The 27145-nt window shown below is 33.9% G+C and overlaps 1 protein-coding gene and 2 pseudogenes across 1 annotated transcript; all 3 read left to right on the forward strand.

Annotated features, from left to right (window-relative positions):
- Window positions 1-2255: 2255 nt before the first annotated feature.
- On the forward strand, window positions 2256-6871 carry LOC143590010 (putative sodium/metabolite cotransporter BASS4, chloroplastic). The gene is made up of 14 exons (XM_077070614.1): window positions 2256-2459; window positions 3697-3802; window positions 3986-4093; window positions 4186-4253; window positions 4410-4488; window positions 4711-4769; window positions 4874-4942; window positions 5010-5123; window positions 5226-5247; window positions 5354-5421; window positions 5524-5609; window positions 5678-5807; window positions 5902-6003; window positions 6600-6871. The coding sequence occupies exons 1-14, from the start codon at window positions 2256-2258 to the stop codon at window positions 6672-6674; spliced, it is 1290 nt and encodes a 429-aa protein (XP_076926729.1). The 3' UTR covers window positions 6675-6871.
- A 10048-nt stretch (window positions 6872-16919) lies between these two features.
- On the forward strand, window positions 16920-20783 carry LOC143590003 (putative sodium/metabolite cotransporter BASS4, chloroplastic; annotated as a pseudogene).
- Window positions 20784-24274: 3491 nt separating this feature from the next.
- LOC143590004 (uncharacterized) lies at window positions 24275-26492 on the forward strand (annotated as a pseudogene).
- Window positions 26493-27145: the final 653 nt, after the last annotated feature.

Below are 27145 nucleotides of genomic sequence, written 5' to 3' on the forward strand. Positions count from 1 at the left end.
GGGTAAACTTGGAAATTGGTTAATAAATTTTGAAAGTGGACATTTATAATGGGACAACTAAAAAAGGAAATATGGACACTTTTAATGGGACGGAGGGGGTATTATTTAATTAAACAAAAACAGTGATTTTTAGTGTAATTATATGATACATATGAATACAGGGTAGGGGATGGGTTGGGAATGCTCTAAGTTGCTAGGTAAGCTTGTGCCAAAAGAATTATTGGATGACCCTAGCTTGTGCTCCCGGAAGTGAAACAAATGAAGTAATTGTAAGATGAGAAATGTAGATTATAACTTAGTGATTGTAGAAGCAAGTAATCATTTGGTCTTGTTGACCAGATTGACTTCCTGCTGGGTGGTACTGCCTATTGAATTATTTCCATGTGGGTTATCGGCTTTCATAAAGTCGTAAACAAACCAAGTTGGTAAAATACATCTTCGTTTTTTCCAGTTTAGACAGAGGGTTTAGTCAACAAGTGAACATATTTTGTTGGTGTATAACCTTACACATGCATTCTATTGTTGACCGTATAAGACAATTGCGGTTGACTCTATAAAAGTTTCTCACTGTACCTATGAGATGGTAATCTTTACACTGATCTAGTGCTCAAAGGATCAAATATTATACTTTAGATTTAATGATATAAGTTTCTCATAAAACCTCAACAAAACTGTTATAGCATACATACAATAGTCATAAATGGGAAGTTATGAATTTGGTTTTATGTTGAAAGATTAAAAAATTATCAATTTGGTTCGGGTCAAAATGGAAAGATGGGAAATTAAAAAATGGTGTTAGTTGGGTCGGCCCTTGACTCTAGCATCGGATCATGCTACAAACACCAACCAAAGGCCGATAGCAGTTTGAGGCCAGAGTCTTGGAAACCACACTTCCATTGCATGGTGTCCATCCCGTCCAGCCCCACTAACAACTTCTCCACTCTCCAGTCTTGAAACAGCAGGATGGCTGTCCCGCTTCGGCCAAGATTAATACTATTTTGTAAAAGTGGAAAAGTATGTCTGCACAAATCATACTCATGCAGTATAGATATTGGCTGATAATGTATGTGCAACATAGAAATTAAGATTCACAAAGACATCATAAGTAGGATGAATTTGGCTAATCAATATTCAAATCATAAAATATGTCTGCAAGTCTGCAACCAACCAGACATCATTAAAAATTCAAATTAGTGTAGATATATGAAAATATTACTATGAGCACTTTGATATCATTTGCACACAACATGACAGGATTTTAAACATGATTTATGTTATTGGAAGAAAAAATTTAAATAAAAATAAAATACAATAATGAAACATGTGATTGGCAAAAACCAACAACATAAATGATTTTGTACAAAGATTTTTTTTCTCACTTTAAATTAAATTTATCATTGAAATCTACGAAAACACGTTAGGCCATCACTTTAACCTATGATTAGGCGTGACCACTGGTGCAAATAGCCAGTATTGTTGTGGCCTTGTGGGTTTTGTGACTTATATAGTTTAAAATGGATGGTTTGGTGTAGCTAATCTCTAATTGGTCCACGTGATATCACATTGTTATACTAAATTCAAAATTATTAAATAACACCTTTTAAGAATGCTATAACAATTTTGATAAAACATGTTGTAATGTTCTAAATCAAGAACGCCTTACCTTTTCACAACGAGTGATGTTACACACACACAAGTGTAACTATTTCTATTAATTCTATCAAGTAAGAAATTTTCAAAATAAAACTAGCATTGCTATAAACCAGGTGGCACACCTTTAACAAATAATGATGTAGGCCTTGCAATCTTGCATTGCACAAACTAAAGTAGATCAATGCAGCCATAAATCATTGTAAAATATATATAGTTTTAAACATACATCGATTGTTTTATATACATCTTTTGCAATAAATGCTCATATAAAAAACTTTTTATTTGTCATGTTCTCATGCTTTATAGTATTACCAACTTCAAAATTATTTTATTAAAATAACGTCTTTCAGAAATGTTATCCCCAATCTAATAAAACGTTTTCACCAATGATATTGCTAGATATATCAATTCAATAAATTTTAATATTTCCATAATTTTGAAGTTAATTATCTTTTTTTTTTTAAAGTTTTTAGGCATTTTTTGTTCAAACCTTTTGCATATTTAAAATAACTACCAATCACAAAAAATAATAAATAAATAATAATAAAACACACACACACACACAGTGTGTTGTGTGGAGGTCCAGCTCCGTTTAGGAGCAGATGGCGGGAACCGTTCAATCCCTACGACACGTCATTTCTCCGCTGACCGGAATCTCAACTTCTCGCTCCGGCAACCGCAAATTGAAGCCGTCACACGTCATCTTTTCCGGCAATCGCACTTTTATCAGCAAGTCATTGCTTCCTCGGGAACTCCGTTCAGTTACCGGAACAATTGTTATCAGAAACAGCACCAATTCCGATCAGGTTGTTTAGTTTATGTTTATTCGTGTTATATTACTTGCTAAATAATGCATTCATTGAGTTAATTCACATGCTGTGTAAATTACGACTGCTAGGGTACTTATATCTATTGAGCTCCAAGCTCTTTTTTCTAAAGCTCAAGCTTGTCTAGTGAGTCATGTCTTTTTAAGCTAGAGCTTGGCTCGCTTATATTTATATTATTAGTTAATTTGTATACATTTTTTTAATAAGTTTTGAGAAAACTTAAATGAGCCTAAGGTTGGCTCGAGCTCACGCGCAGTACCTTAAATGAGCCAAACCTTGAGCTCGGCTTGTGAGTCGAGTTTTTTTAAGCTCGAGCTTGGCTCTTTTTTATTTGTTAATTAATTTATATACATTTTTTTTATTATTTTTATAAATTTTGAGAAAATCTTAAACGAGTATTAAGTTTGGCTCGAGCTTGTGTGCAGTACCTTAAATGAGGCAAAGCTCGGCTCGATCTTGGGTGTGGGGTGAAATTAATATATAGAAGTTCAAAAGAGCTAAGTTTTTGAAATGCACAAGGCTCGAGCTTGGGCTCGATAATTAAATGAGCTTTATTTGAGGCCGAGGCTCGACTGGACCAGGCTCAGCTCGTTTCGAGGTTTTTGTTGATCCATTCTCAAGTAGCTCGGCTCGTTTCAAGCTCTCTTTTCTAAAGCTTGAGCTCGGCTAGGGAGTCGTGTTTTTTTAAGCTGCAGATCGGCTCGTTTATATTTTTTAATTAATTTTTATTATTTTTTTGTAATTTTTGAGAAAACCTCAAACAAGCCTAAGCTTGGCTCGAGCTCGTGTGCATTACCTTAAATGAGCCAAAGCTCGGCCTAGAGTTCGGTTCAGTGGTGGACCCTGGAATTTTTTTCATGGGGGGCGGTCGGGGGGCTTAACACTAATTTCAAGGGGCGTGATCGGGAGATTTACATATGCATAACAGTGGTGTATATATATTTAAAGTGGGCGGCCACCCCCAGCGTAGGTCTGCCATGGCTCGGTTGTGTGGTGAGAAATTAATAGATAGAAGTCTAAAAGAGCTAAAGTTTTGAAATACACAAGGCTCGAGCTTGGGCTTGGATAATTAGACGAGCTTTATTTGAGGCTCAGGCTCGGCTTGATAAGGCTCAGCTCGTTTCGAGCTTTTTATCGATCTGATCTCGACTAGCTCGGCTTGTTAGCACCCCCTATATGTATGATCTGAAGAATAGTAGTGTGGTTGGAGTTTCAGGGAAACGGTGGTGCGAATCAACCTGGTGAAAAGCTTGGACCGCCAAAGTTTTTGACTTCTGCAGAACCTTTGTTGAATTTTGTTTCCAGCAATTTTCTTCCATTAGGTAATGCCATCTGCTTTCGTGTAATTGGATTCTTTTGTTAACTAATGATGTTACTGTTAAAAATTACATGAAATGGAACTTGAATAGGGCAAGTTTGAAGCTCTTATTGAAACTTGTTTTGTAATTGAATTATTACAGCCTGCGGTAGTTACTGAAACTTGGTTTTGTGATTAATAAATGCAGCTCTTATTGGAGGAGTAGCATTAGGTCTTGCAAACCCTAGCCTTGGTTGTCTTGCTCATACATATCATGTATCAAAAGTTAGCGCTTTTGGGATATTTATTATATCAGGTAAAAAGAAAGTCGTACTTTTAGTTTTAATCATCATCATGATTAAATCTTTATTTGTTAACCAGTTTTTCCTTCTTGTTTAAAATAAACAGGCTTGACACTGCGTAGTGATGAAATAGGTGAAGCTGCTGAAGCATGGCCAGTTGGACTTTTTGGGCTAGTATGAACTATGAACTTTTATAATTATTAGTTTGACTTAAGCAGAAGTAATGCTGTTAGTATCTTAACTGAATCAGATATTTGTTATCAGAATTTATGTTTGTCATAAAAGTAAATGATGAAGTTCTGAATTACTCTCTTTTCATGGTCAGTGCAGGCTTCTATATTGTTGTTTACTCCTTTCTTTTCCAGAGTTATCCTGCAACTTCATCTTCAACCTCAAGAATTTGTCACAGGTTTGACCTTAGAACAGGACCGTGCAATATGTTTCTAATATTAATTTGATGACTAATAGCTTATTAAGATAATAACAAACTTGGTCTAGTTGCTCTATGTGTAACTAGCTTTAATTGCAGTCACAAAAGTTAAAGGACTTTGAAAAAGTTTTCACTTAGGGTAATCTTAAAAGTTAACCGTTTTCTAAGCTTTTGCCTTGTCATTTTGTATATTCCTTACAGGACTTGCTCTGTTTTGTTGTATGCCTACAACATTATCAAGTGGAGTTGCACTAACACGGGTTGGTTGACTTTTGTTCACACTTCTTTTTATTACCTTTTTTTATATATTTATAAGATTGAAGAAAGTTTGATTGTGACCAAAGTTTGAATCTTTTTGGTTCAGCTTGCTGGAGGAAATTCAGCATTGGCTCTTGCAATGACAGTTATATCTAATCTGTTGGGAATTCTTTTTGTAAGTTCAGAAACATTTTACACGGAAAAATTCATCTTTACATAGATTTACTTTTTATATATTGTAGGTTCCATTTTCTATATCAAAACTAGTAGCTGGTGGAGTTGGTACATCTGTTCCTGCTGGTCAGTTATTTAAAAGCCTTATTGTCACACTTTTGATACCTCTGATTATAGGGAAGGTAACAGTGTAACAGACATAAACTTATTAATAATTACGTAAGTTACTTATTCTTTAACTAATCTTTTGAGTTTTAAAAGTTCATTGTTCTTTCATTTGACAGGTTTTTCGGGAATCCTTTAAAGGTGATTATTCTTAATTTCCATGTTTTTATGGGCTGCTTGAATTAGTATTGAAATGCATTTATCTACTTAACTTCTTCTGAGTCATCAAATTTCATACACATTGCAGGTGTTGCAGATTTTACAGACAATAATCGTAAGCTGTTATCAAATTTGAATTCACTTTTACTAAGTTTGGTAAGACTAAACTCTATTTATTAATTTTATATTCCTATCTTGTCACGAATGCGCCAAATTAAATTAATCCAACTTTTGTGTTTAATGATTAATCTTATTCAGGTCCCCTGGATACAAGTGAGCAGATCAAGACCGCTGCTTCTAGCAGTTAAGCCTGCAGTTTTTCTTGTAGCTGTCGTAATGGGAGCGTATGTTTTATTTTTTTATAAAATAATGTTTATAAAGTTTGAATATAAATTTATACCATGAACTGCAGGCTTCTTCACCTCACACTGTTGGGATTCAATGCTCTCTCAACACAAATCCTATGTGCTGTATCTGGTGGCAGCAAATCGGTTTTTGCAAAGAAGGGAAATGCTAGTGCACTGTTACTTGTAGCAAGTCAGGTGACACTTAATGATAAAATTATTATTAAAATTCTTAGACTATGTTTAAAAAAAAAACAAGAAAACAGTTGTTTAAACTGAGACATATTTCCAGAAAACCTTGCCGGTGCTGGTTGCAGTCGTGGATCAACTCGGTGGTGTATTTGGTGAATCCGGTTTGCTTGTCCTTCCGTGTGTAGCAGCACATTTAAACCAGGTTTCGCACACGTTTACATGTTGTTAACACTTAATTACACAAATGGTGGTTTTTCCAAAGTCACACCTTTGGATACTAAGTTCTAAAAGTTGCAAGTTTCGGTTTTGTGGTTTTGATTTTTTTAACTAGTTTGGGGTCTAAGGCTGACTTTCGTTAAAACTTCTTTATATTTGTGTAAAATGACCGTTTTACCCTTTTTAAACAAATATATCAGTTATGTAATTAACTCTATTTAATTAGAGAGGCTATTTGCGTATGGGTGGAGAGAAAGGGGGGGGGGTCAACTTTTTTTAAAAACGTTATTTTTATTAACTATTGGTGCATGATATAAACAGTCCATGGTGTTTATTTTCTTTTTGTTTTTCAATTAAAGGGTATTTTGGTCATTTATCCAAATTTAACAGAAAAATCAATGGAGGTTAGTCTTAGACCCGAAACTTGCTATAAAATCGAAACCACAAGGACCATTTATTTAACTAAATCCATTATAAATTTGTAACCTCTTTTAAGGAAAACATCATTTGTAATAACGCCTCAATATTCAACATAATTTCTTTTACAGCTGATGTTGTGATTTTTTTTTTTGGTGTGTGTAGATTATCATGGACTCTTTCTTTGTAAGCTTTTGGAACAAGAAGGAACAATCAGTTAGCAATGCCAAGGCAGCGTAGATTGCAATAACTGGGAATTGCAGCGATTAAGATAACGGTGATAGTTTCGTGTAACGACTGCAATAACTGAGAACATTTCGTACGGGTATATTTATATTCTTTGTTTCTTTAACATACACTGACTGTCACTAAAGTTCTGAAAGTTTGTTAAAATTATTATGGCCAAGTCTACGTGGAAGAGTAGATTCTTGGTGTCATGCCACCATTTGGCTTAGTTTAGTTATAACTTATGACCATCGACCATGTCTTTGTCTTTTAACGAGGAGAACCTCTTTAAGAAAAGAGAATATATAAGAATAATGGAAAAAAAAGAAACTTAAAAATTTTTTTTTAAAGAAGTTAAAAATAGTTTTTCAGGAGTTTATTTTTTATTTTTTATTTTTTTCAAGTGAAGGGTAAGAAAATATAAGAATAATAACAAAAACATAATTTTGAAAATATTTTTTTACTTTAATTAAAAATAATTTTTTACGAGTTTTTAACTTTTCTATCTAAAGATGAGTTTTCTCTTGATCCTTTCCCTATATATATATATATATATATATATATATAGGAGATGGATCATGCAAGAAATGATTTTAGGGTGAGAAGTGCGAGATATACATCTGAATCATTGATGGTGTTTAATCAATGGTGTACAATACAAATGGCATATTAGTAATTAATTAGACATTATTACATGTATTTAATTCAAAAGGGTATAAATGCATTTGGTGTTTTGGCATCATTAAATCAGAATTCAATCTCTCCATCCGTTACCACTATTTACGCCTTAATTAATTAAATCGTAACCACAAATATCTTGTAATTAGGAGCTCTTATTCAAGAAATATTCAATATTTAAAACATTCAATCACGCGCTACATTATAAGTAATAGTTTTTGTGGTGGACTTTTAATTAATTTTTAACCTCGTCTCAATTATTATACCTACACACATATAAAACCTACATACATACATAACCAAAGTAAGTACATACATATATACATACGTACATACATGCATACATACGCATATTTGCATACCTACATACCTACGTACTTACGTACACACCTACACATACCTATGTACCTACATACAAACATACCTACATACGTACATGCATCCGTGAGTGCATACCTACAATAAATGCAAGCAGTTGACGAAACTAAGTAATTAGGATGATGTAAAATTTTGTTTTATAAAAAAATATTTGAAGTATGGTGAACACATGTAAAAAAATTGTAAACTCATGTCTTTGGGACGTGTAGGTAAAACATAGTATGTTGTCATATATGATATATAGTGCTTATTCATAATATACAAAATAGTTTATCAGTTACAACAGCTGGTACAAAAAAACATTTAATTTGAAGAATTGTGGGACACTAATGTTAACATGAGGAATACGTACAATACGTATAGTAATTAAAGACAAATAAAAAATAGTTACCATATTCAAATGTTTAAGAAAATAAAAAATAAAATATTACTTGCAAATGTTTGAAGAATATATACACTAACCTCTTGCAAATGTTTAAGGAAAATAAAAAATAAAATATGATTTGAAACCTCCAATAATTAATAGTTATTATATTTACACATTTGTGGAGATTACAACTATACCTTTCAACATAAATTAAAGATAAAATTAAAAGAAAAATTATGATTGGTTATAATGATTTCTTGCACTTCTCGCACTAAAAACACTTCTGAAATGAACTTAATCCTATATATATATATATATATATATATATATATATATACACACACATATATATGAAGATAGAGTGATAGACAGATGAAAGAAGATTGATGGATAAATGGAACTATGAAAGTGTTGATTCACCGTCCTGATTTGATCAACTAAAGTCTTATTGTTTAAGTTTATCAGTCTAATCATGTAATATTTATCGGTCTTAATGCTTGAGAATCCAATGAGATTTAGGAAGTATGACATTCTCAAGTATCATATTTGAACATATTTATACTCCTTTGTGATCGTGATAATAAACCACAACCTTAGGCTATTTGTTCTATTATAAATGATAACATATAGAATATGATGTATACCATATGTATGAAGTATACAATACACAACGTAATAACATGCCACCACATAAAACAAGTTTTAAAAAACTTTATGAAATAAGATGCTCTTTGTTTTTATCTACCACAAATAAATATATTATGTATTAACTTATCATGGTTTAACAAATCACAAATACATCTTATACAAATACGTGTTTCTCTACTTTCAAACATAAACAAATAGATCGAATTGGAATTATTTGATTGACAAAGACCTTAGAAGTTATTAGCCAAGATCTCGCCGTAATGAATGAGAACTAACACGTAAGACTGTAAGAGCATGCATCAAAATATTAATTAAAACATACAAACTTTCATATTAGAGCATCTTTTCTACGGTTACATTTTCCGGTCAAATATTTTCCTTATTATTCATCAAACCATGTATCAATTATCTACATATAAGTAAAGCTAATGGTTGGTGCCGTAAGGCCCTGATTAGGCCAAGTGTCACCACCTTAATGGTCTGATAATTTTTTTTATTGGTTAAATGCTTTTTTTATTCCGAATTCGTAACAAACATTTCGTTTTTTGTTTTACTGAATTTGTGTTGACTCATCGTCACAACGTTCGAGACTGACAAGGCTCAGGTTTTATTGACTCACCGCGTAACGTCTAGTACTGACAACGCTCGGGGTTTACATGCGCCCGCGTTTTACTGAACTTCATTTAGTTATGGTACCGTAACAAATGTAAACGAAATCGAAAAAATTCGCGTCGATCCACCACCAGAACGATCAGAATTTTACCAACGCCCGAATACGAGTCGACTCGCCGCTGCAATGATTGGGTTTTACCAATACCTGGATTTACTGACAAAATAAACATTGTTTTAAACATATTAATAAAAAATTTATAATATGCTATACGAGTGTCATATAGTCACTACCTCATTATTTGGGACCAACTGATGTTACCTTATTGGCTCACCTCAACTTTTAATTTTATTTTTTGTTTCCATTTTGTTTTAATTCCATTACCTTAACGAACGTAGTTAATACCGACTGAATTCGCGTTGATTTGTCACTGCCATTCGGGACCAACTGACACCACCCCATTGGCTCACCTCAATTTTTATTTTTACTTTTTTGTTTTCATTTTGTGTTAGTTCTAGTACCGTAACAAACGTAGCTAATAGCGACTGAATTCGCGTTAACTCGTCGCTGCAACACTTGGGTCTTACCGACCGATTTTACCGTGTAATGTGCGCGCTAATCACTAGTTACTATTAACTTTCATATACAATTACATCAATTGCATATAAATCTGCATGTTGACATCTAACATTATTAATGTTATTATATTTATCCCATAGCAATATAACATCTACATTATTTAAAGTTAACTATATTCAAACTTTATTATAGCTGTTTATTGATATATGACATTCACTTTTTTTTTTTATTTCAAGAAATATAACTGTTGTAAAGATATGCACATGCATAATTGTAATCACATAAGATTTTCAAAGTCTTCATTGCATATTCTACATAGAGTAATATAAACACATTGAAATTATTTTTCAAAGTATCAATTTTATAAGCACATTATTCCTCAAAAAATCAGATAACATATATGATAATAAACTAATTAACCAATTTTCATACTATATTAATAACATATAAATATTCAATAAAATACTTATCAGCACTATAATAGAAATGAATATACAAAATATATTTGAATAATAAGATAAACGTACCAATAATATTAAGCTATCATCTATTCAAATATTAAGATAAACGTACCATCTATATCTGAAACAAGCGTACGTGCATCTGTAGGGGATACTGACTTCTTCCCCGTGGAGGTAGGCCTTCATCAGGGATCAGCATTGAGCCCGTTCCTTTTTGCAGTAGTCCTAGATGAGCTGTCAAAGCTGATTCAGGATACGGTTCCTTGGTGCATGCTTTTCGCAGACGATATTGTGTTGATCGTTGACAGTAAACAAGATCTGAACATGAAATTAGAGGAGTGGAGATCTGTTCTAGAGAGTAAAGGTTTAAAGATTAGTCGGTCAATGACGGAGTATCTTTACTGTGACTTTGGTGGGTAAAACGATGATGAAGACGTTCAAATCACCATTGAAGGCCAGCAGGTTCCGCAGTCAACCAAGTTTAAATACTTAGGATCATATGTACAAAGTGACGGGGGGGCATAGATAGTGACGTAGCCTATCGTGTCCAAGCAGGATGGTGTAAATGGAGAGCTGCCACAGGGGTACTGTGCGACAAGAGGTTCCCAACTAAATTAAAGGGAAAATTTTATAGGGTTGCAATTAGACCTGCGATGCTATACGGAACAGAATGTTGGGCCATCAAGAAGACACATATGCGTAAGTTGGAGGTAGCAGAGATGAGGATGCTAAGGTGGATGTGTGGGTACACAAGGTTAGACCGAATAAGAAACGAGGTTGTTCGGGAAAAACTAGGTTTGGCCAGTATATCAGATAAGATAAGAGAAAGCAGACTGAGATGGTTGGACATGTAAAAAGGACACAGACAACGGCTCCCGTTAGATCAATGGAAACTCTTATTATAGAGGGGAGGAGAGGTAGAGGTAGACCCAAATTGACTTGGGATGAGAGGATTAGAAGGGATTTGCTAGAGTTGCACCTCTCTGAGGATATGGTTGAGGATAGGAGTTCCTAGAGACGTAGAATCAAGTTCAATAACCTTTAGGAGGATGGGCTATTTTTCTTGTTATAACATTTATTATTAGTGTTGTTGTTGTTCCATATGGTATTCAATTGTAATTTTCATTCTCATTAGATCAAGGAATATTACAAACATAAATAAGAAGGAATTGTTTTAAGCATGGAAAGTACAGTAAGGAAATACTAAGAATACGGGATTGCAAATCTTTTCTCCTTTATTCCCCCTCAAGTTGGCGCATGAAGGTCACAAATGCCCAACTTGTCGAGTAGTATATATAGTTGTCGTGAAGGGTTTTGTGAATAGATCGGCAACTTGTAGGTTGGTGGAAATGTGTACCGGTTCTATGTTCCCTAACAAAGTAGCAATCCATCTCTACGTGTTTTGTGCGTTCATGAAACACTGGGTTATTAGCAATATGTTAAACCGCTAGGTTGTCACAAAAGAGAGGTGTTGGTCCATTTTGTTCCAATTCTAGATCTTTTAGAAGCCATCTTAGCCATAAGATTTCACTAACCGTGGTGGCCATGGCTCTATACTCCGCTTCTGCAGAAGAACGTGACACGACAGATTGTTTCTTTGATTTCCAAGAAACCGGTGCTCCTCCAACTAAAAGCAAATACCTGGTTCTAGACCTTCTAGTGTCTGGGCATCCAAGCCAGTCAGAGTCAGAATATGCTGTTAGGTTGTTGCCACCCTATTTCGGTAGCAAAATACCCTGTCCCGGCGTCGCTTTCAAGTATCTTAAAACCCTAGTGGCCGCGTCAAGGTGTGTTTGTTGGGGGTCGGCCACAAACTGACTTAAAATATTTACTGAATATGTAATATCTGGTCTGGTTGCTTGAAGGTAGATCAACCTCCCTATTAACCGACGATAGTGGCTAGCATCCACACGTTGCTCCTCTTCACTTTTGTCAAGCCTTAGATTTTGCTCCATTGGAAAAGCACTTGGTCGACATCCTAACATTCCACTATCTTCTAGAATATCAAGAGTATACTTTCTTTGGCTTAAACTAAACCATCACGAGTCCTTGCCACCTCTATGCCCAAGAAGTATTTCAAGTTTCCAAGGTCTTTATGCTGAATCGGTCATTTAGAAATGCTTTTGTTTCTTTGATTCTTGTTGTGTCATTTCCAACTATGATAACATCATCAACATATATGAGAGCGGCCACAAAAACATCTCCCCTTTTGAAGGTAAAAAGGGAATAATCTGCTTTGGATTGTCTAAAACCGATTTCGAGTAAAGCGGAAGTGAACTTTTGGTACCAGTTTCTTGAGGCTTGCTTCAAACCATAAAGCGATTTTCTGAGACGGCATACCTTCGTTTCCTTTCTTTTCTCAAAACCTTGAGGGATTTTCATATAGACTTCTTTATGTAGGTCCCCATGCAAGAAAGCGTTGTTAACGTCTAGTTGGTGAATTACCCAGTTTTTCTTGACCGCGACTGCCAATATGGTACGAATAGTTACTAACTTTGCTAAGGGAGCAAATGTATCATGGAAGTCGATTCCTTCCATCTGGGTGAAACCCTTTGCTACTAGTTGTGCCTTGTATCTCTCAACTTCACCATTCGGTTTATATTTCACTTTGTAGACCCACTTGGAGTCTATAGCACGCTTTCCACGAGGAAGCTCATCAAGGGTCCATGTGCCGTTTTGTTCAACAGCTCTAATTTCCTTCATCATGGCCTCTCGCCAATTTTTATCCTGCACAGCTTGTTTAAAAGTTTTTGGCTCATCGTTGCTACTAATAGCCGTTAGAAAAGCTTTATGAGCTTTTGAAAATTTTTCGTAAGAGATGTAGTTAGCCAAGGGATGTACCGTCGAGGGTTCTTGATTAGAGATGGGTAATGCATGGTCGATGGATGGCGGAAGCGTTACATCATAACCCTCAAGACGTTTGGACCGAACCCTTTCTCTTCTTTCTCGGACGGGCCCTTCGCTTTCTGTTTCAACAGGAAGTTTAGTTTGTGAAGGACCATTATGTGGTTGTGTTATTGGTTCATCGTTGGTGTGTTGGGCCTGTGAAGAAGGCCGAACAAATTCTGTTTCGGTTTCCAAAGTGGTCCCATGGTTTCCTGTTTGGTTCTCCGTCATTGGAGTTTCATGGTTTTCAACCTGGGGGGCCCAATGCTTTCTGCTTGGTTCTCTGTTGCTGTGGAACCAGGTATGAACTCATTTTCTTCATCTCTTGTAACGTCAAGAGTATCATTTGTACTACCATGTTCTTCATAGTACCATGGTGGAAAGTCAAAGATGCCTTTCTCTTCATCTTCCTTGACAATTTCAAGAGATTCATAAAGAAATATATTTTCAACAAATTTAACATTCCTTGACACTACAACGGGTATAATTGATTGATTGATTATTCAAATTAAATCCCAATAAAATTATAATCATGTTAACATAATAACTCAACAGCAAATTAATATTAGATATCTTAATCAAGCACTAAAATTCCAATTGAACATGAGCGTTGGACTGTCATGGTTAACATAATACGACTAGTAATACATCACTAACAAACACGTTGTATAGACATGCAAACAAACACGTTGTATAGACATGCAAAACAATGTGGTATAACAAGTTAAATAAAGCATAAAGTTTATGGTACTAAACACACACACGTATATATATAACAATAGTCTATTGAAACTATAGAATCAATTTATAAACAACTAATCAAAACATATTCGGTTTATGCTATTCAAGAATTAATTTAATTATATCTAGATACTAGATATTGACACCAACCCACTAAAGTAAACAGACAAGGAGAGAAAAAATAAAAAAGCTAGCAAATCAATTTACCGGCCGACTCATGGAGCACGTTCTATATTTTAAAGTTCTCTAGTTATAATATAAGATTAAATAAGTAATAGTTACCTGATTAACTAACGAAAGAAAAGATAGAAATTTGTAGAACTCCCATTCATCAAGTCGTCTTCCACGGAGATTATGTTGTCGATTTTGTAGAGAACACTAGATTGGTGATCCGTCGTCTCTTTGTATAGAGACTTCATGCTGATAACGTGTTGTGAAACACGCTTAATAGCCCAAGAACAGGAAGAAATGTAGGGAGAAAGATAGAGATTTCATTAATCAGGTATATAACACAATAAGATACAATGGGACATTTATAAAAGGAAAAAACTTTAGAAAAAAGCTAATCTATATTAGATACTGATAACCATAATATTAATATATTTTAACAATGTGATCTATTATATTTTATATTATACCTTTTTGTATTTGCATCATTAATCCGTATCATTTGGCACTTTAGCCTTTACCAACTACCTATAAAGTGTTTTTAATGTTTAGCACTTTAGCCCATTTGGCTCTTTTTTTTTTCTTTTTTACCTTTACACGTCTCATCCAACAATGCCGATTAATAAATGAAATTTTTTTAGTCATCAAATACGAGTTGCTGTCAGAGTGTCACGGTTGATCAAATGATATTAGGTACCTTAACCAAACTGGCACCAGGTATTTTTTATGCAAATCTGGTGCCCACCTTATAAGGTTCAGGACGGTACGGTGAGAATTTTCTTTACCAACAGCATGCATTTTCGGTACCGGTATCCATTTTGACATTTTCGGTATCGACATTTTTGGTACTGGCACTTCGGTATCGGTATCGCTACCGAGCTCACTCTTTGTGTAAAAGTAAGAAATGCATTTTTATGGGGTGAGTACTTTTTGATTGTTATGAGTGATGTTTAAAAACTACGTATGAATTATGATCGATTATCTACACATAATTAAGAAATGTATTTTTATGGGGTGAGAACTTTTTGGTTGTTATTAGTGATGCTTAAAAGGCCCGTGACTCGCTCAAAGCTAACTAGAGAATAATTCATTATTAACTTTGCTTGCTTATATATGTGTCGAGGTGGCTTGGTTTGTAAATGAACCAAGCTGACTCAGTTTGTAAACGGTCTGAGTTCGAAGCGAATGTAAATTGGCTTGTGAGCTAGCTCGTTTAAGTTATAATATTAAAGCAACGGTTGAATATTAGTTTAAATTTAACAAGTTAACTGGATAGGACATTTGGGATGATATCAAAGGACGAGGTGCAAAAATCTTGTACTTCCAAATTCCATTGTTTCCTATGTCTTCAAAATCTGAGGGAAGATTATGATCAATGTTCGAGGTGCTTGTTTATTATCTTGTTGACCACCACGTCTAAAACCCCGTCAAAACGCTTTTTGGACTCTATGTACGAAATTATTTTCATACATAGATAAATGCATGCCACATCTATTTGAACCAAGACTTAATTGTGACCCATATATTGTGCTAGTCTTACGCGGTAGAAAAAAACAAACTTTTATATAAGTTTGCTTAATACAATACTTTGAAAGGAAAATTATGAAACTAAGATCTATGGACCTAAACGTTTTTTTGAAACATGGACAATTCAAGTCTTAAAACAAACTTACTTCATAATCTAGCAATTCTTTCCAATATCTCAAGTATACTCCAATTATATACCAACACTATTCTTAAATTAACATTTCCAAAATTTGATTCTTCAACTTTCTATCAGGGCCATTATGCAGGGTTCAGCTGACATCTAGGGCACGGTCTCTATAAGATATACGTAATACTAGGTTTCATTGGACTATTTTGGGAGGGGATTTTTTCATATACAAGGGTCTTTTTCTAGTTCTCGCTTTGGGCATTCAAAATTTCCGAGACGACCCTTGCTTTCTATGCAACTACTGTATTCAACAAATGTGACCTATTTACTGATCATATTAGCTCATGCTAAAAATAGACTCATCAAGGAAGGTTTCCAATCATTTAAAGAACACAACAAATGGATATTCAGTTGATTTTATATGATTTTGTAAATATAGGATGGATTATGCTTTAACAAAACCTGTATAACTACTGTATGTTAACACCTCAAAACGGCACTCGACTTATTTTATATGATTTTTGCAAAACATGGTACTGACTACGATTATATATATTGCGATCACGATATTGTCTCTTATTGTTTCAAACAAAACCCAACTCAATCACCTATGTTTCTTGGTTAGAAACCAAACATAATTAATATGCAAAGCTATATATCCATCCACTTATGATGGTTTAAATATACAAGTGTGTCATTAACCTTCAAGACATGCCTATCATACCTATTAAATGTACACACTTAAAAATATAACCATCCGTTGTAAATAAAACCATAAGAAACCACGCTGCCATCGATCCCAGTTTTATTGGAATCTCACTGTGTTTTGACTGACACACGTTATTACATATAACGGTATGTAATTAAACATGATTATATATATAAATGCATGCATGTTAAATATTTATAAACACGTGGTGCATAATTATATGTATTATGAATATATGTATATCATGTGTTGCACGTTGCTGATGATTTAAAGCATAATTGCACATTATAGTAGCTTTAACTTTATGGAGAAGGAGCCAGATGATATTAAAGGTAGGATGGTTTGTGCATGGTCTAAGAAACAACCAGTCAGTCTACCAGAATGCTTCAAATCATGGCAAAAATCACTCCTACAATGATTGGAACCACTCATTTCCGATCAACGAACCACTTATGTCCGTCATCACACCGCAGTCATCACTCGACTAGTTCCAATATTATCAGCAAAACCGCATTGCCTCCACCAAACCTCCATTCTGCTACCAGAATGTTAATCATCCGAAGCTGCAAAAATCCTGATCGGGTATGTACTTTTGATTCATTTATATGGTTTCTTTCCAGTTTAATGAATTAACTTAGTTCATGTGAAGTTAAGCCTCTAGATTTGAATAATAGTAATGTAATAGGAGTTTCAGGAAATCCGGGGCCATGATCACCTTCTTCAAGAATTGGTTTTACCAAAATTTCGGGTATCTGTAGAACCTCTGGTGAAATTTGCAACCTCCTCCAGTTTTCTACCATCAGGTAAATATATTATTTGCTTATGTAGTCAATAAAAGGTTTATATTAAGAGTATATTAGAGATTGTGTGAGTTTTGCCGTTAAAAAAATGTATTAGTAAAGTCGTTAACGCTTTCTTTCATTTTAAAAACTAAAGTTCAAACATTGTTCCAATCTTGTGATTACATTTATAAATAGTAAAGTTTTTTAAGATTAATTAGTTATATATAATATTTGAATAATAAATTAATCAACATATTCCCACCTTGTTTAATTACATTATCAATAAGGCTCGTAATAGATTTTATATAGGTATAATCTCTTTACCTGCTTTCAAGATGTGATCATGTTTTTCAAAACTGTATTACGGACTGATCGATCTTATATTTTTGGGACGAGTCTAAACAATGCTTGATTTGTTATAGTCCACTTGGTGCAGCTCTTATTGCAGGCGTAGTATACGCCCTCATCAATCCTAGTGCGGGTTGTCACGCTCATAGATATCAAGTATCCAAGTTCAGCATTATTGGAAATTTCCTCATATCAGGTAATTAACAACTTATAAAACTTTATCTAGTGTAACCCTTTATTGCAACAAATAATGCAATCAGTTGGCCAAATTTGATATACTTATTTTCATTCATCAACCAATTACACGTACATTTTGGTCATTTTAATAATTAAATGTCTCCGTTGAGTCATAACTAGCCCGTTTTAATCAGATTTTCTTCTCCATGAAACAGGATTAACGCTGCCTAGCGAAGAAATTGGCGAAGCTGCTGAAGCATGGCCAGTTGGGCTCTTTGGACTAGTATATATGAACCTTAAATCTTATTAATTAGTATCATTGTGATTGTTATGCTTCTCTTTTTAATTCATTCTTATAAAATTGATACGCTTGCTTATGAATGACTTGATTTGGGTTGAAAAAGTCCTAAGGGCCGGGTCAACTAAAAATCTTAGCTAAAAGGCGACTGAATCGAAAAGATTGAAACTTGTCCAAAATCTATTTCTAATGCATATATGCATCCTCCTAAATCATGTTATTTAATGGACAAAACATTGTTGTCAACCAACATGTTTCGTGCCAGATTTTTTTTTTTTTGGTGCAAAAGTTGGCAATGATATGGAAACTATAAGAATGGTTGTTGGATGAAATCATTGATGAGGAAAAGTTTGTGGGAATAGTTGTAAGTGTTGCTGATTTGTTTGATGACTAGACACGTACGCTTTAGGTTTTATCACCGCCGCTAATACTCAAATTTTTTAATCTTTTTTTTAAGATCTATCATACCTATCCCTATAGTATGTAATTCATCTTTAAACTTGTGATAAATTTCTTACACTCTAATATATTATAATTATCAATGCAGGCTTCAATTTTATTGCTTACTCCCCTCCTTTCCAAATTTATGATGCAAGTTCACTTAAAACCTCAAGAATTTGTAACAGGTCTAATGATTGTGTGATTTTTAGACTAGATGATATTGGCCATTCGGTTGTATCGTTACATGCTGTTATGTGTATATTATATATAGCATTTCCACATTTGTAATTATCTATATATGTTTCTGACCATATATACAGGTCTAGCTCTATATAACTGTATGCCTACCGCAATTTCAAGTGGAGTTGCTCTAACCAGGGTTAGTTGATTGTTCAAGCAAACTTTTTGAGTTACTAATTTTCTTTTGATTATTGTGCAATAAAAATAAGGCTTATATATTATTTACGATGCAGCTTGCCGGAGGAAATTCGACTTTGGCTCTTGCAATGACTGTATTATCTAGTCTGTTAGGAATCTTGATTGTAAGTTCAGAAAGTAATAATAATGTTTAGTTAAAATCCTATTGAAGTAGAAGTATTTGTTTGGATTTAATAGCTACATATTGTACATTATAATCACCAACTATAGCTTAATTAATTTGTAGATTCCTTTTTCTATATCAAGACTAATTGCTAGTGGAGTTGGTGCAACTGTTCCGGCTGATGAGATGTTTAGAAGCCTTATTGTCACAGTTTTGATACCTCTGATTTTGGGAAAGGTATAACATGCTAGTCTTTTTTTTTTTTTTTTTTTTGAAACGGACGGTACCCCGACTGACGAATTTTATTAATAAAAAGAATAACTAATCCCGATCTGTTCGTAATTTATGTTTTCTTTGATCCTCAATATTTAAAGCATATATAGCTAGGAGTCATTCTCTTGCTAACTTGCTTATTGTCTCATTATAAGCCTCACAAGATTAACACTTTCTTTCTTTCATTATAACAGCTTTTTCGGGAGTCTATTAAAGGTGATTTTCCTACTCGGTCAAATATTTTACAACTTAAGTGATTAATATCTTTAACTACATCATTTGCCTTGATGTTTTCTTCACACATGTTCTTTGCAGGCATGCCAGATATTGTTGATAGTAATCGTAAGAGCTTATCTGCGCTGAGTGCAATTTTACTAGGCCTGGTGAGAATAAGTTGTCTCTTGCATTAGTTTGATTTTTATATTTAACTATAGCAAAAACATAATAAGAAAAATACCTCAAATGTTTCTTTAATAGAAACAGTAACAACTACCACCTGTTGTTGATTATATTGTGCAAATTACGCAAAATGGTAACTAAGTTTTAAGTGAATCAATAATTTATCGTCATTATTGTGCCTTATGATTATCATTGCATTCAGATCCCTTAGGTACAAGTTAGCAAATCAAGGCCACTGCTTTTAACGGTTAAACCTGAAGTTGCTCTTGTAGCGGTCTTAATGGGAGCGTATGTTCTTATTAACTTCCTTTAATATTTTACATATTGTTGTTATTTCATATATATACATTTCATGATTTTTCTTTACATATACAGTTCAAGAATACGCTTGATTTATGCATTTTACATTGTGTTCTCGATTCAGTAAACATGATTAAATATTATAAATTAATGCAGGCTTCTTCACGTTATGCTGCTGTGTTTTAATGCCCTCTCGATACAAATCCTATGTGCTGTATCGAGTGGCAGGAAATCAATTTTTGCGAAAGAGGATAATTATAAGACAGTCCTGCTTGTTGCGAGTCAGGTAACATTAATCAGCTAATAGTTTAGCTACTCCTAAGTCCTAACTAGAATTGCAACTGTTGCGTTAAATGAGACCTGATATGTTACAAGTTATGGGTAGAAAACTATATCTCTGCTGGTTGCAGTTGTAGAACAACTTGGTGGCACTTTTGGTGAAGCCGGTTTACTTGTTCTTCCGTGTATTTCGGCACATATAATCCAGGTTTATCATCTTCTCTCTATTTGTAAAAAACTATATATGCATCATTCTTTAAGTTGATTTGAAAGGTAATTAATTGAACTAAAGTGTTATGTTGCATACCTAACATTTGAAATTTCTTGTGTAGGTTATCATCGACTCGTTTATAGTAGGCTTTTGGAACAAGAGGAAGCAATCACTTGACAATGTGAAGGTTGTGTAACATTTCAATTTTGGTGTTGATTGTGGCAATTACAATAATAATTATGACATGGGAATGTGAAAGATGTTCATGACTGGGATAATATTGATGAAATTGCTAAATACAGTTATTCCTATAGACACAATTTTATTAATGAATGTTGTGGTTACGTAGACCGTAGTGTCCTCACCCATTTGTCTCCCTCGGACCCTTCAGCTTAAGACGGATTTGTATCACTTTAAGTTGACATTGCAGTTCACGCGTTACATGCTAATTATGTAACGTTTTCATTGTCATAATGCTCGCATAAACCCTAGCCATAATAATTTGATTTCGAGCCAATAGTATATATAGTTGTGTCAGGGTTCTCATTATCATTCTGTTTTATTTCAAAGTTCAAATTACAATATTACCCTTCTCGCTTCCGTTATCTCATAGCCACTACAAAAATTAGGATCAACTTTCTTGCGCAACAAAAAAATAATAAAATTAACCTAACTTATACTAACCTCCGTGTGAATAGAATTATCATTAATCACATTACCGACAAACTGCTTTTTTCTAACGATGAATCAAGGCTTAGAGGCTCAGTTAAGGACTCCAAACGAAAATAAAAAAAAAAAGTATAATAAAAAAAATTACCTTGGTATGATCTTTTTCAGAAGCAATATAAGTCAGAAAAATTGAAGCACCATCTGTGTTATAACTTATAATAACTAAGGCCGACTTTGATGAATCAAATTTGGCTTTGACCGATCAAAAGGCGAATGAAGATGAGAATCATACTTGCAAATCCTCTATAACATATGAGCAATGTTTCAAGTAAATAACATACCTTTTATAATCATATTCATCTATAATATCAGCATCTGAATTAGCAGATGCAACTTTTAACATCAGCATCAATATCCTTAGGATCACAATGTATATAGTTTTGGATGATAAATCAATTAGAATTATTTCATGTAAATATCATTTTAATTGTTTTTCATTTGCAAATCAATATTCCTGCATAAATCAAACCGAGAACAACTAGGCAAATCGCGCACACAACATACACATAAATCAAACTCAATACCGTGAACGTACTCGTAGATAGAAAGAGTTCGACATACATCAATATATATATCATTTTTATTTTATTTATTCAGTTTTGTATTGATTACATGTTCTCCCCAGTTGGCCAAGATGACACCTTGGTCCAACTATCAGGAAATGTGTCATTACTATTACTATACCAAAATCCATCTCGCCTTACTAACCAATAACATCTTTGAACGCGAAAAACATGCACACTGAGACAATCAATATTGGAGTTAAAAAGACTGATGGATTGATACTTCAATCCCCACCAAAACTCGCCTCTGTAGTACGTGCCGAATGTTACCCCAAACCTTCAATCAAACCCTTCATTGAAAACTAGTTCGCGTTCTCCTTGATCGTCTTCGCCATCTCTACCCGAGACATTAACTATAATACCTTCGTCAACGACGTTATGGACATACATCCTCATATTCCATATATAAACGGCGTTCGGGGTCGAAGCAATGGTAAATGGTGATAGCATTGTGAGTATGAGTATGAACACCCCATGAAAAATCAAATTCATGTTAATTAACTTCCTTTGTATTCCACTGGCTAGTATAGTTACTAAGTCTTTATTTATATATACACGATAATAAATAACATAAAGATAAACATTTATAGTAATTTAATAAGATTTCATACGATGAGGTCTTCAACTGATGGTGCAATTAATAAAAACCGTTGCTCTCCCCTAAAATAATAATGGACATTGGACTTAATAGTGTTTCAGAGTTTAATTAGCCTCTCTAGAAGGTGCACAAAAAAACATCAAAGGTGTTGTACACATTCATCATGATATTTCAATCCGAGCAATATAATATAACTAACTATATGTTATCACATAAATAGCAAAAGTAACTATATATAGTCATTAACCATTGCTTTTCATTTTACTAGTGTCTAACTTTTATTAAACATAGATAGATACACACGTAACTTTAAAATAAAAAGAGATATAAAAACTATCCTAAGTTTTTTAAATATATAAAATATACTCTATATATAAGTTTAACACTTCAATTTTTTACATATAAAATGAAGCCCAACTCGCCAGAAAATAAAATGTTCATGCGAACCGCGGTGGTGCTCTTCATAGGATTGGTAGCATGGGTGTACCGGACCACCACCCCGGGCATCACCACCAAAACTCTGTGGTCTGCTGCGGTCCGCCGATAACCGGACCACGTGTCACCCTTAGAGACGGTAGACTCTAGCTTACTATGAATTTGGTTTTTCATCCGGTAATTGGTTAACCCTAACCACCATTGATGTATCATTGTTGAAATAAAAGTTGTGATTTATTTAGGAGTATGATTAAAGGGTGTGTGACGTGATGTTATAAAGATATAATAATAAATGAAATTGTATTGTCTACTGCGCTCTATGATAATATGATACATCAAAAATAAAACCACACTATAATAATATTTTCATCATGATGGCCCACTATTATAAAACCCCGCTTATGTATACAACTGATTAAATCGAAAATAACACCAAACCAAACTCTAACTTTTGGTTAAGTTGTAGACCAAAACCGAATTGTTTATTCGGTTTTTGGTTTAAAAACCTAATTTTAGTTCACAAAGGTGACAAAACAAATAAAGGTTATGTAGCTTGTGTCATATGCCACAATCCAACTATATTTTTTGTCCAACTAAATTCAGTTATATATAATCTTAAAAATCCAGCAAAATATATAAATATTAGAAACGAATAATGTAAAACAACTCCGTAACACGGGGATAAAAACTAGCATTTAATAAAGTAAAAAAAAAAGTTATTGTTTTTCATTTGAAACCAAAAACAAACTTAATTTAAATTCGGACCATGGTTTGGTTTTAAACTACGTTAACTTGGTTCGTTGTACACGTACATATTGATCGCTCATAACTTAAATAAATTTACTTTGATATCAATTTTTTTTCCTTTTTATGGATAAGAAGTTAAATTTACTTTGGTAACAATCCTTTTTCTCTTTTTTTGGATGAAAAGTATCCTTTCTTGTGTGTTTGTCTGTTTGAGATATACTTTATACACTGTCTATAGATTCTGACCCGTTTGGCAACTAAATGCATGAGTGCGTCATTTTGTATATTCTTCAACGATACGTTTTATCTCAAAACAGATTCACCACCACACCATACGCTACAATTTGTCATTTGTAATACATTTAACAGCTGAATAATATAACTATATGTTATCATATAAATAGCAAAAGTAACTATATATAGTCATTAATCATTGATGTTTCATTTTACTAGTCTCTTAACTTTTAATAAACATGGACACACATAAACTTTAAAATGATAAGAGAGACAAAACTAATCTAGGTTTTAATTATAAAATAAATTTAAATTTCACACATATGTTATTCTGTCTATATATAATTTTGCTACTTCAATTACTGACTGGAGTAGCATAAAATGAAGCCCAACTGGCCGGAAAATAAAATGTTCAGGCGAACTGCGGTGGTGCTTTTAATCGGATTCTTAGCATGGGCGTACCGGACCACCACCCCGCCACCACCAAAACTCTGTGGTTCCCCTGGTGGTCCGCCAGTAATTGGACCACGTGTCACGCTTAGAGACGGTAGACATCTAGCTTACTATGAATACAGTGTCTCCAAAAACGTAGCGAATTACAAAATCGTCTTTGTTCATAGATTTGGTTCTTGTCGCTACGACGATTCGGTTTTCCATCCGGTAATTAATTAATCCTAGCCACCATTAATGTATTATTGTTGAAAAACAATTATGATTTATTTAGAAGTATGATTAGAGATTGTGTGACGTGACGTTATAAAAGTATAGTAATAAATGAAATGATTGTGAATAATTTCTAGGGACTGATTGAGGTCTACATGGTAACGTTTGATCGGCCGGGTTATGGAGAGAGTGGTCCGGATCCGAAACGAACGGTTCGGAGCTTTACTTTGGATATTGAAGAACTTGCTGATAAAATGGAACTCGGGTCAAAGTTTTATGTAATTGGATTCTCCATTGGTCAACAAGGAGCTTGGGGCAGTCTAAAGTATATTCCTCATAGATAAGAGGTTTTGGTTGTCAACACGGCATGATTTTGCATGGATGAGTTGCATGAATCATGATAGATGATAAAGTTTTATATAATTTATTTAGTAAATAATCCAGGTTGACACGTTTAATTAACCGGGCTTATTCAGATTTTAATAAGGCATGTATCGATGAGTTGCTTAGCCGTTTATGATTCATTTAACCTATTTTTACATTTCATCAACCAGATCAACATGTTCACAGTTTACAACTTGATTATTAATCGTTAACCCGCTTGTCACGTTTAGATAAATGGGTTAAATGGGTGGGGATATTGTTATTAAGTGTGTGCAGGTTAGGGCTGATGTTTTTAAACAAATAAAAGCGCGGGTCGTGTTCAAGTCAAACAATTCTACCCACAACACGACACGATGGAGACCACCCCCACTTATACATCCTTCTAATCCATTATAACGAGCTAAAACGAAACCCATAACCGATTCCAATTTTTTTAACTGATTGTTACGTTTATCGGTTAAGACGAAACTGTAAGTGGTTTTTTTATAGATAGTTTTCTATATATGCTTTTTATAATAAAGTATATCAAATGAAAGAAAAAGTAATTAATAAAAGTGTTTGTAATAGGTTAGCAAGAGTGGCACTGATAGCTCCGGTTGTGAACGATTGGTGGTCTAGTTTTCCAAGAAACTTAACACTGGCTGCCTACAAGTTACAACCTGTTGAAGACAAATGGGCAGTTGGCGTGTCTCATTACGTGCCATGGCTGGTCTATTGGTGGAACACTCAAAAATGGTTCCCGGGCTCTAGTGTTATGGCTGGAAGGGCTAAATTATCAGCTTCGGACAGGAAGCTTGTGGTAAAATAAAACTATAGGGAAAAACATATAAATGGTCGTTTTAATTAATACATTTTTTTTATATAAATAATTAGTTTAACTAGTCTTTATAAACATGTGACAAGGGAGCGTGAAATGTCACTATTTGGGGCCCAAAAATAGACATGTGTGAAGTATTATCTATTTTAAAATTATGAAAAAAAAATAATAAAAACAAAACTGGTTATATATGTTTTTATCTACATGTTAAACCGGTTACGATTGATAGTTTCAATTTTAACCCATACAGCCTCTTAAAAAATTACTCATGGTTTGAGACTATATCGTAACAATATTACTTTTGTAATCGCAATCAAGACATTAACTTTTTACAATATAAAAACCGAAAAGTGTTTGCAAGTCAACCTAAACCGCTTATTTTTTCCACCTCTAATCTTTATGCAGGGGTCAACTCGAGCTAAAATCTGCGAACAAGATTACGTGAGGCAGCAAGGACTAGCTGAGTCCCTTTGTAGGGACATGAGCATCGGATTCGGTAAATGGTAATTCGATCCGATGGAGATAGAGAACCCGTTCCCAAATAATAATGAGGGCAGTGTTCATTTATGGCACGGGGATGAAGATGGGCTCGTACCTGTGAGTTTGCAGAGATACATAGCAAAAAAGTTACCATGGATTCACTACCATGAGCTAAAAGGTGCTGGTCATATGATACAATATGATGATGGTCATAAAGAAGCCATTCTGAAGTCACTTCTTATCGGTGAATATTGATAGTATTGGTTATTGTGGTACCCATAATAAAACCTTATAAATAGTTTCATCTTATTCCAAGTTATATTATTTGCATGGTAATATAGGCATATAGCTCTGTACTCATATTTTAATGTTACATTACTATGACTATGACTATTACTAATAGATATAAATGATAACTTTGGTGCCGCAAATGCTCTATTGGGTCACTTGGCGGCACCTTATAGGCCGAAGAAAATTTGTTTTTTTAGGTCCAACACCGTAACAAACATAACGTAAACCGACCGAATGAAAATTTTGTTTTTTGCTTTTTTTTAGTTTCGGTATCATAATGAACGTGATAGAAACCAACCGAATTTGCATAAGCTCACTGCATTTTGTTTAGTTTTAGTATCGTAACGAATGTAATGAAACCGACAAAATACCAAATCTGTTTTTGGTTTAGTTATGATACGTAACAAACGTGACGGAGACCAAGCGAATTTGCGTCAACTTTTACCAACGCTCGACTTTTACCAACGTCGGGGATTGACAATGTTTGGGTTTTACCAACGCTCGACTTTTACCAACCGGCAACCCCATTGGGCCACCTCAATTTTTAAAATATAATTTTTGGTTTTAGTTTCAATTACGCACGTAACCAAAATCGATCAATTCGCATTGACTTACCA

This window comes from Bidens hawaiensis, unplaced genomic scaffold, assembly GCF_021521415.1.
Source record: "Bidens hawaiensis isolate Kalapana, Puna unplaced genomic scaffold, B.hawaiensis_p1.1 tig00038087_1, whole genome shotgun sequence".
Lineage (NCBI taxonomy): Eukaryota > Viridiplantae > Streptophyta > Magnoliopsida > Asterales > Asteraceae > Bidens > Bidens hawaiensis.

Excerpts from the sequence above, each read along its gene's own strand:
- LOC143590010 (XM_077070614.1), top strand. The coding sequence starts at position 2,256 with ATGGCGGGAACCGTTCAATCCCTACGACACGTCATTTCTCCGCTGACC. Across the intron at positions 4,254-4,409 it reads CAGTTGGACTTTTTGGGCTA|GCTTCTATATTGTTGTTTAC; the intron begins GTATGAACTATG and ends TGGTCAGTGCAG. Across the intron at positions 4,489-4,710 it reads ACCTCAAGAATTTGTCACAG|GACTTGCTCTGTTTTGTTGT; the intron begins GTTTGACCTTAG and ends TATTCCTTACAG.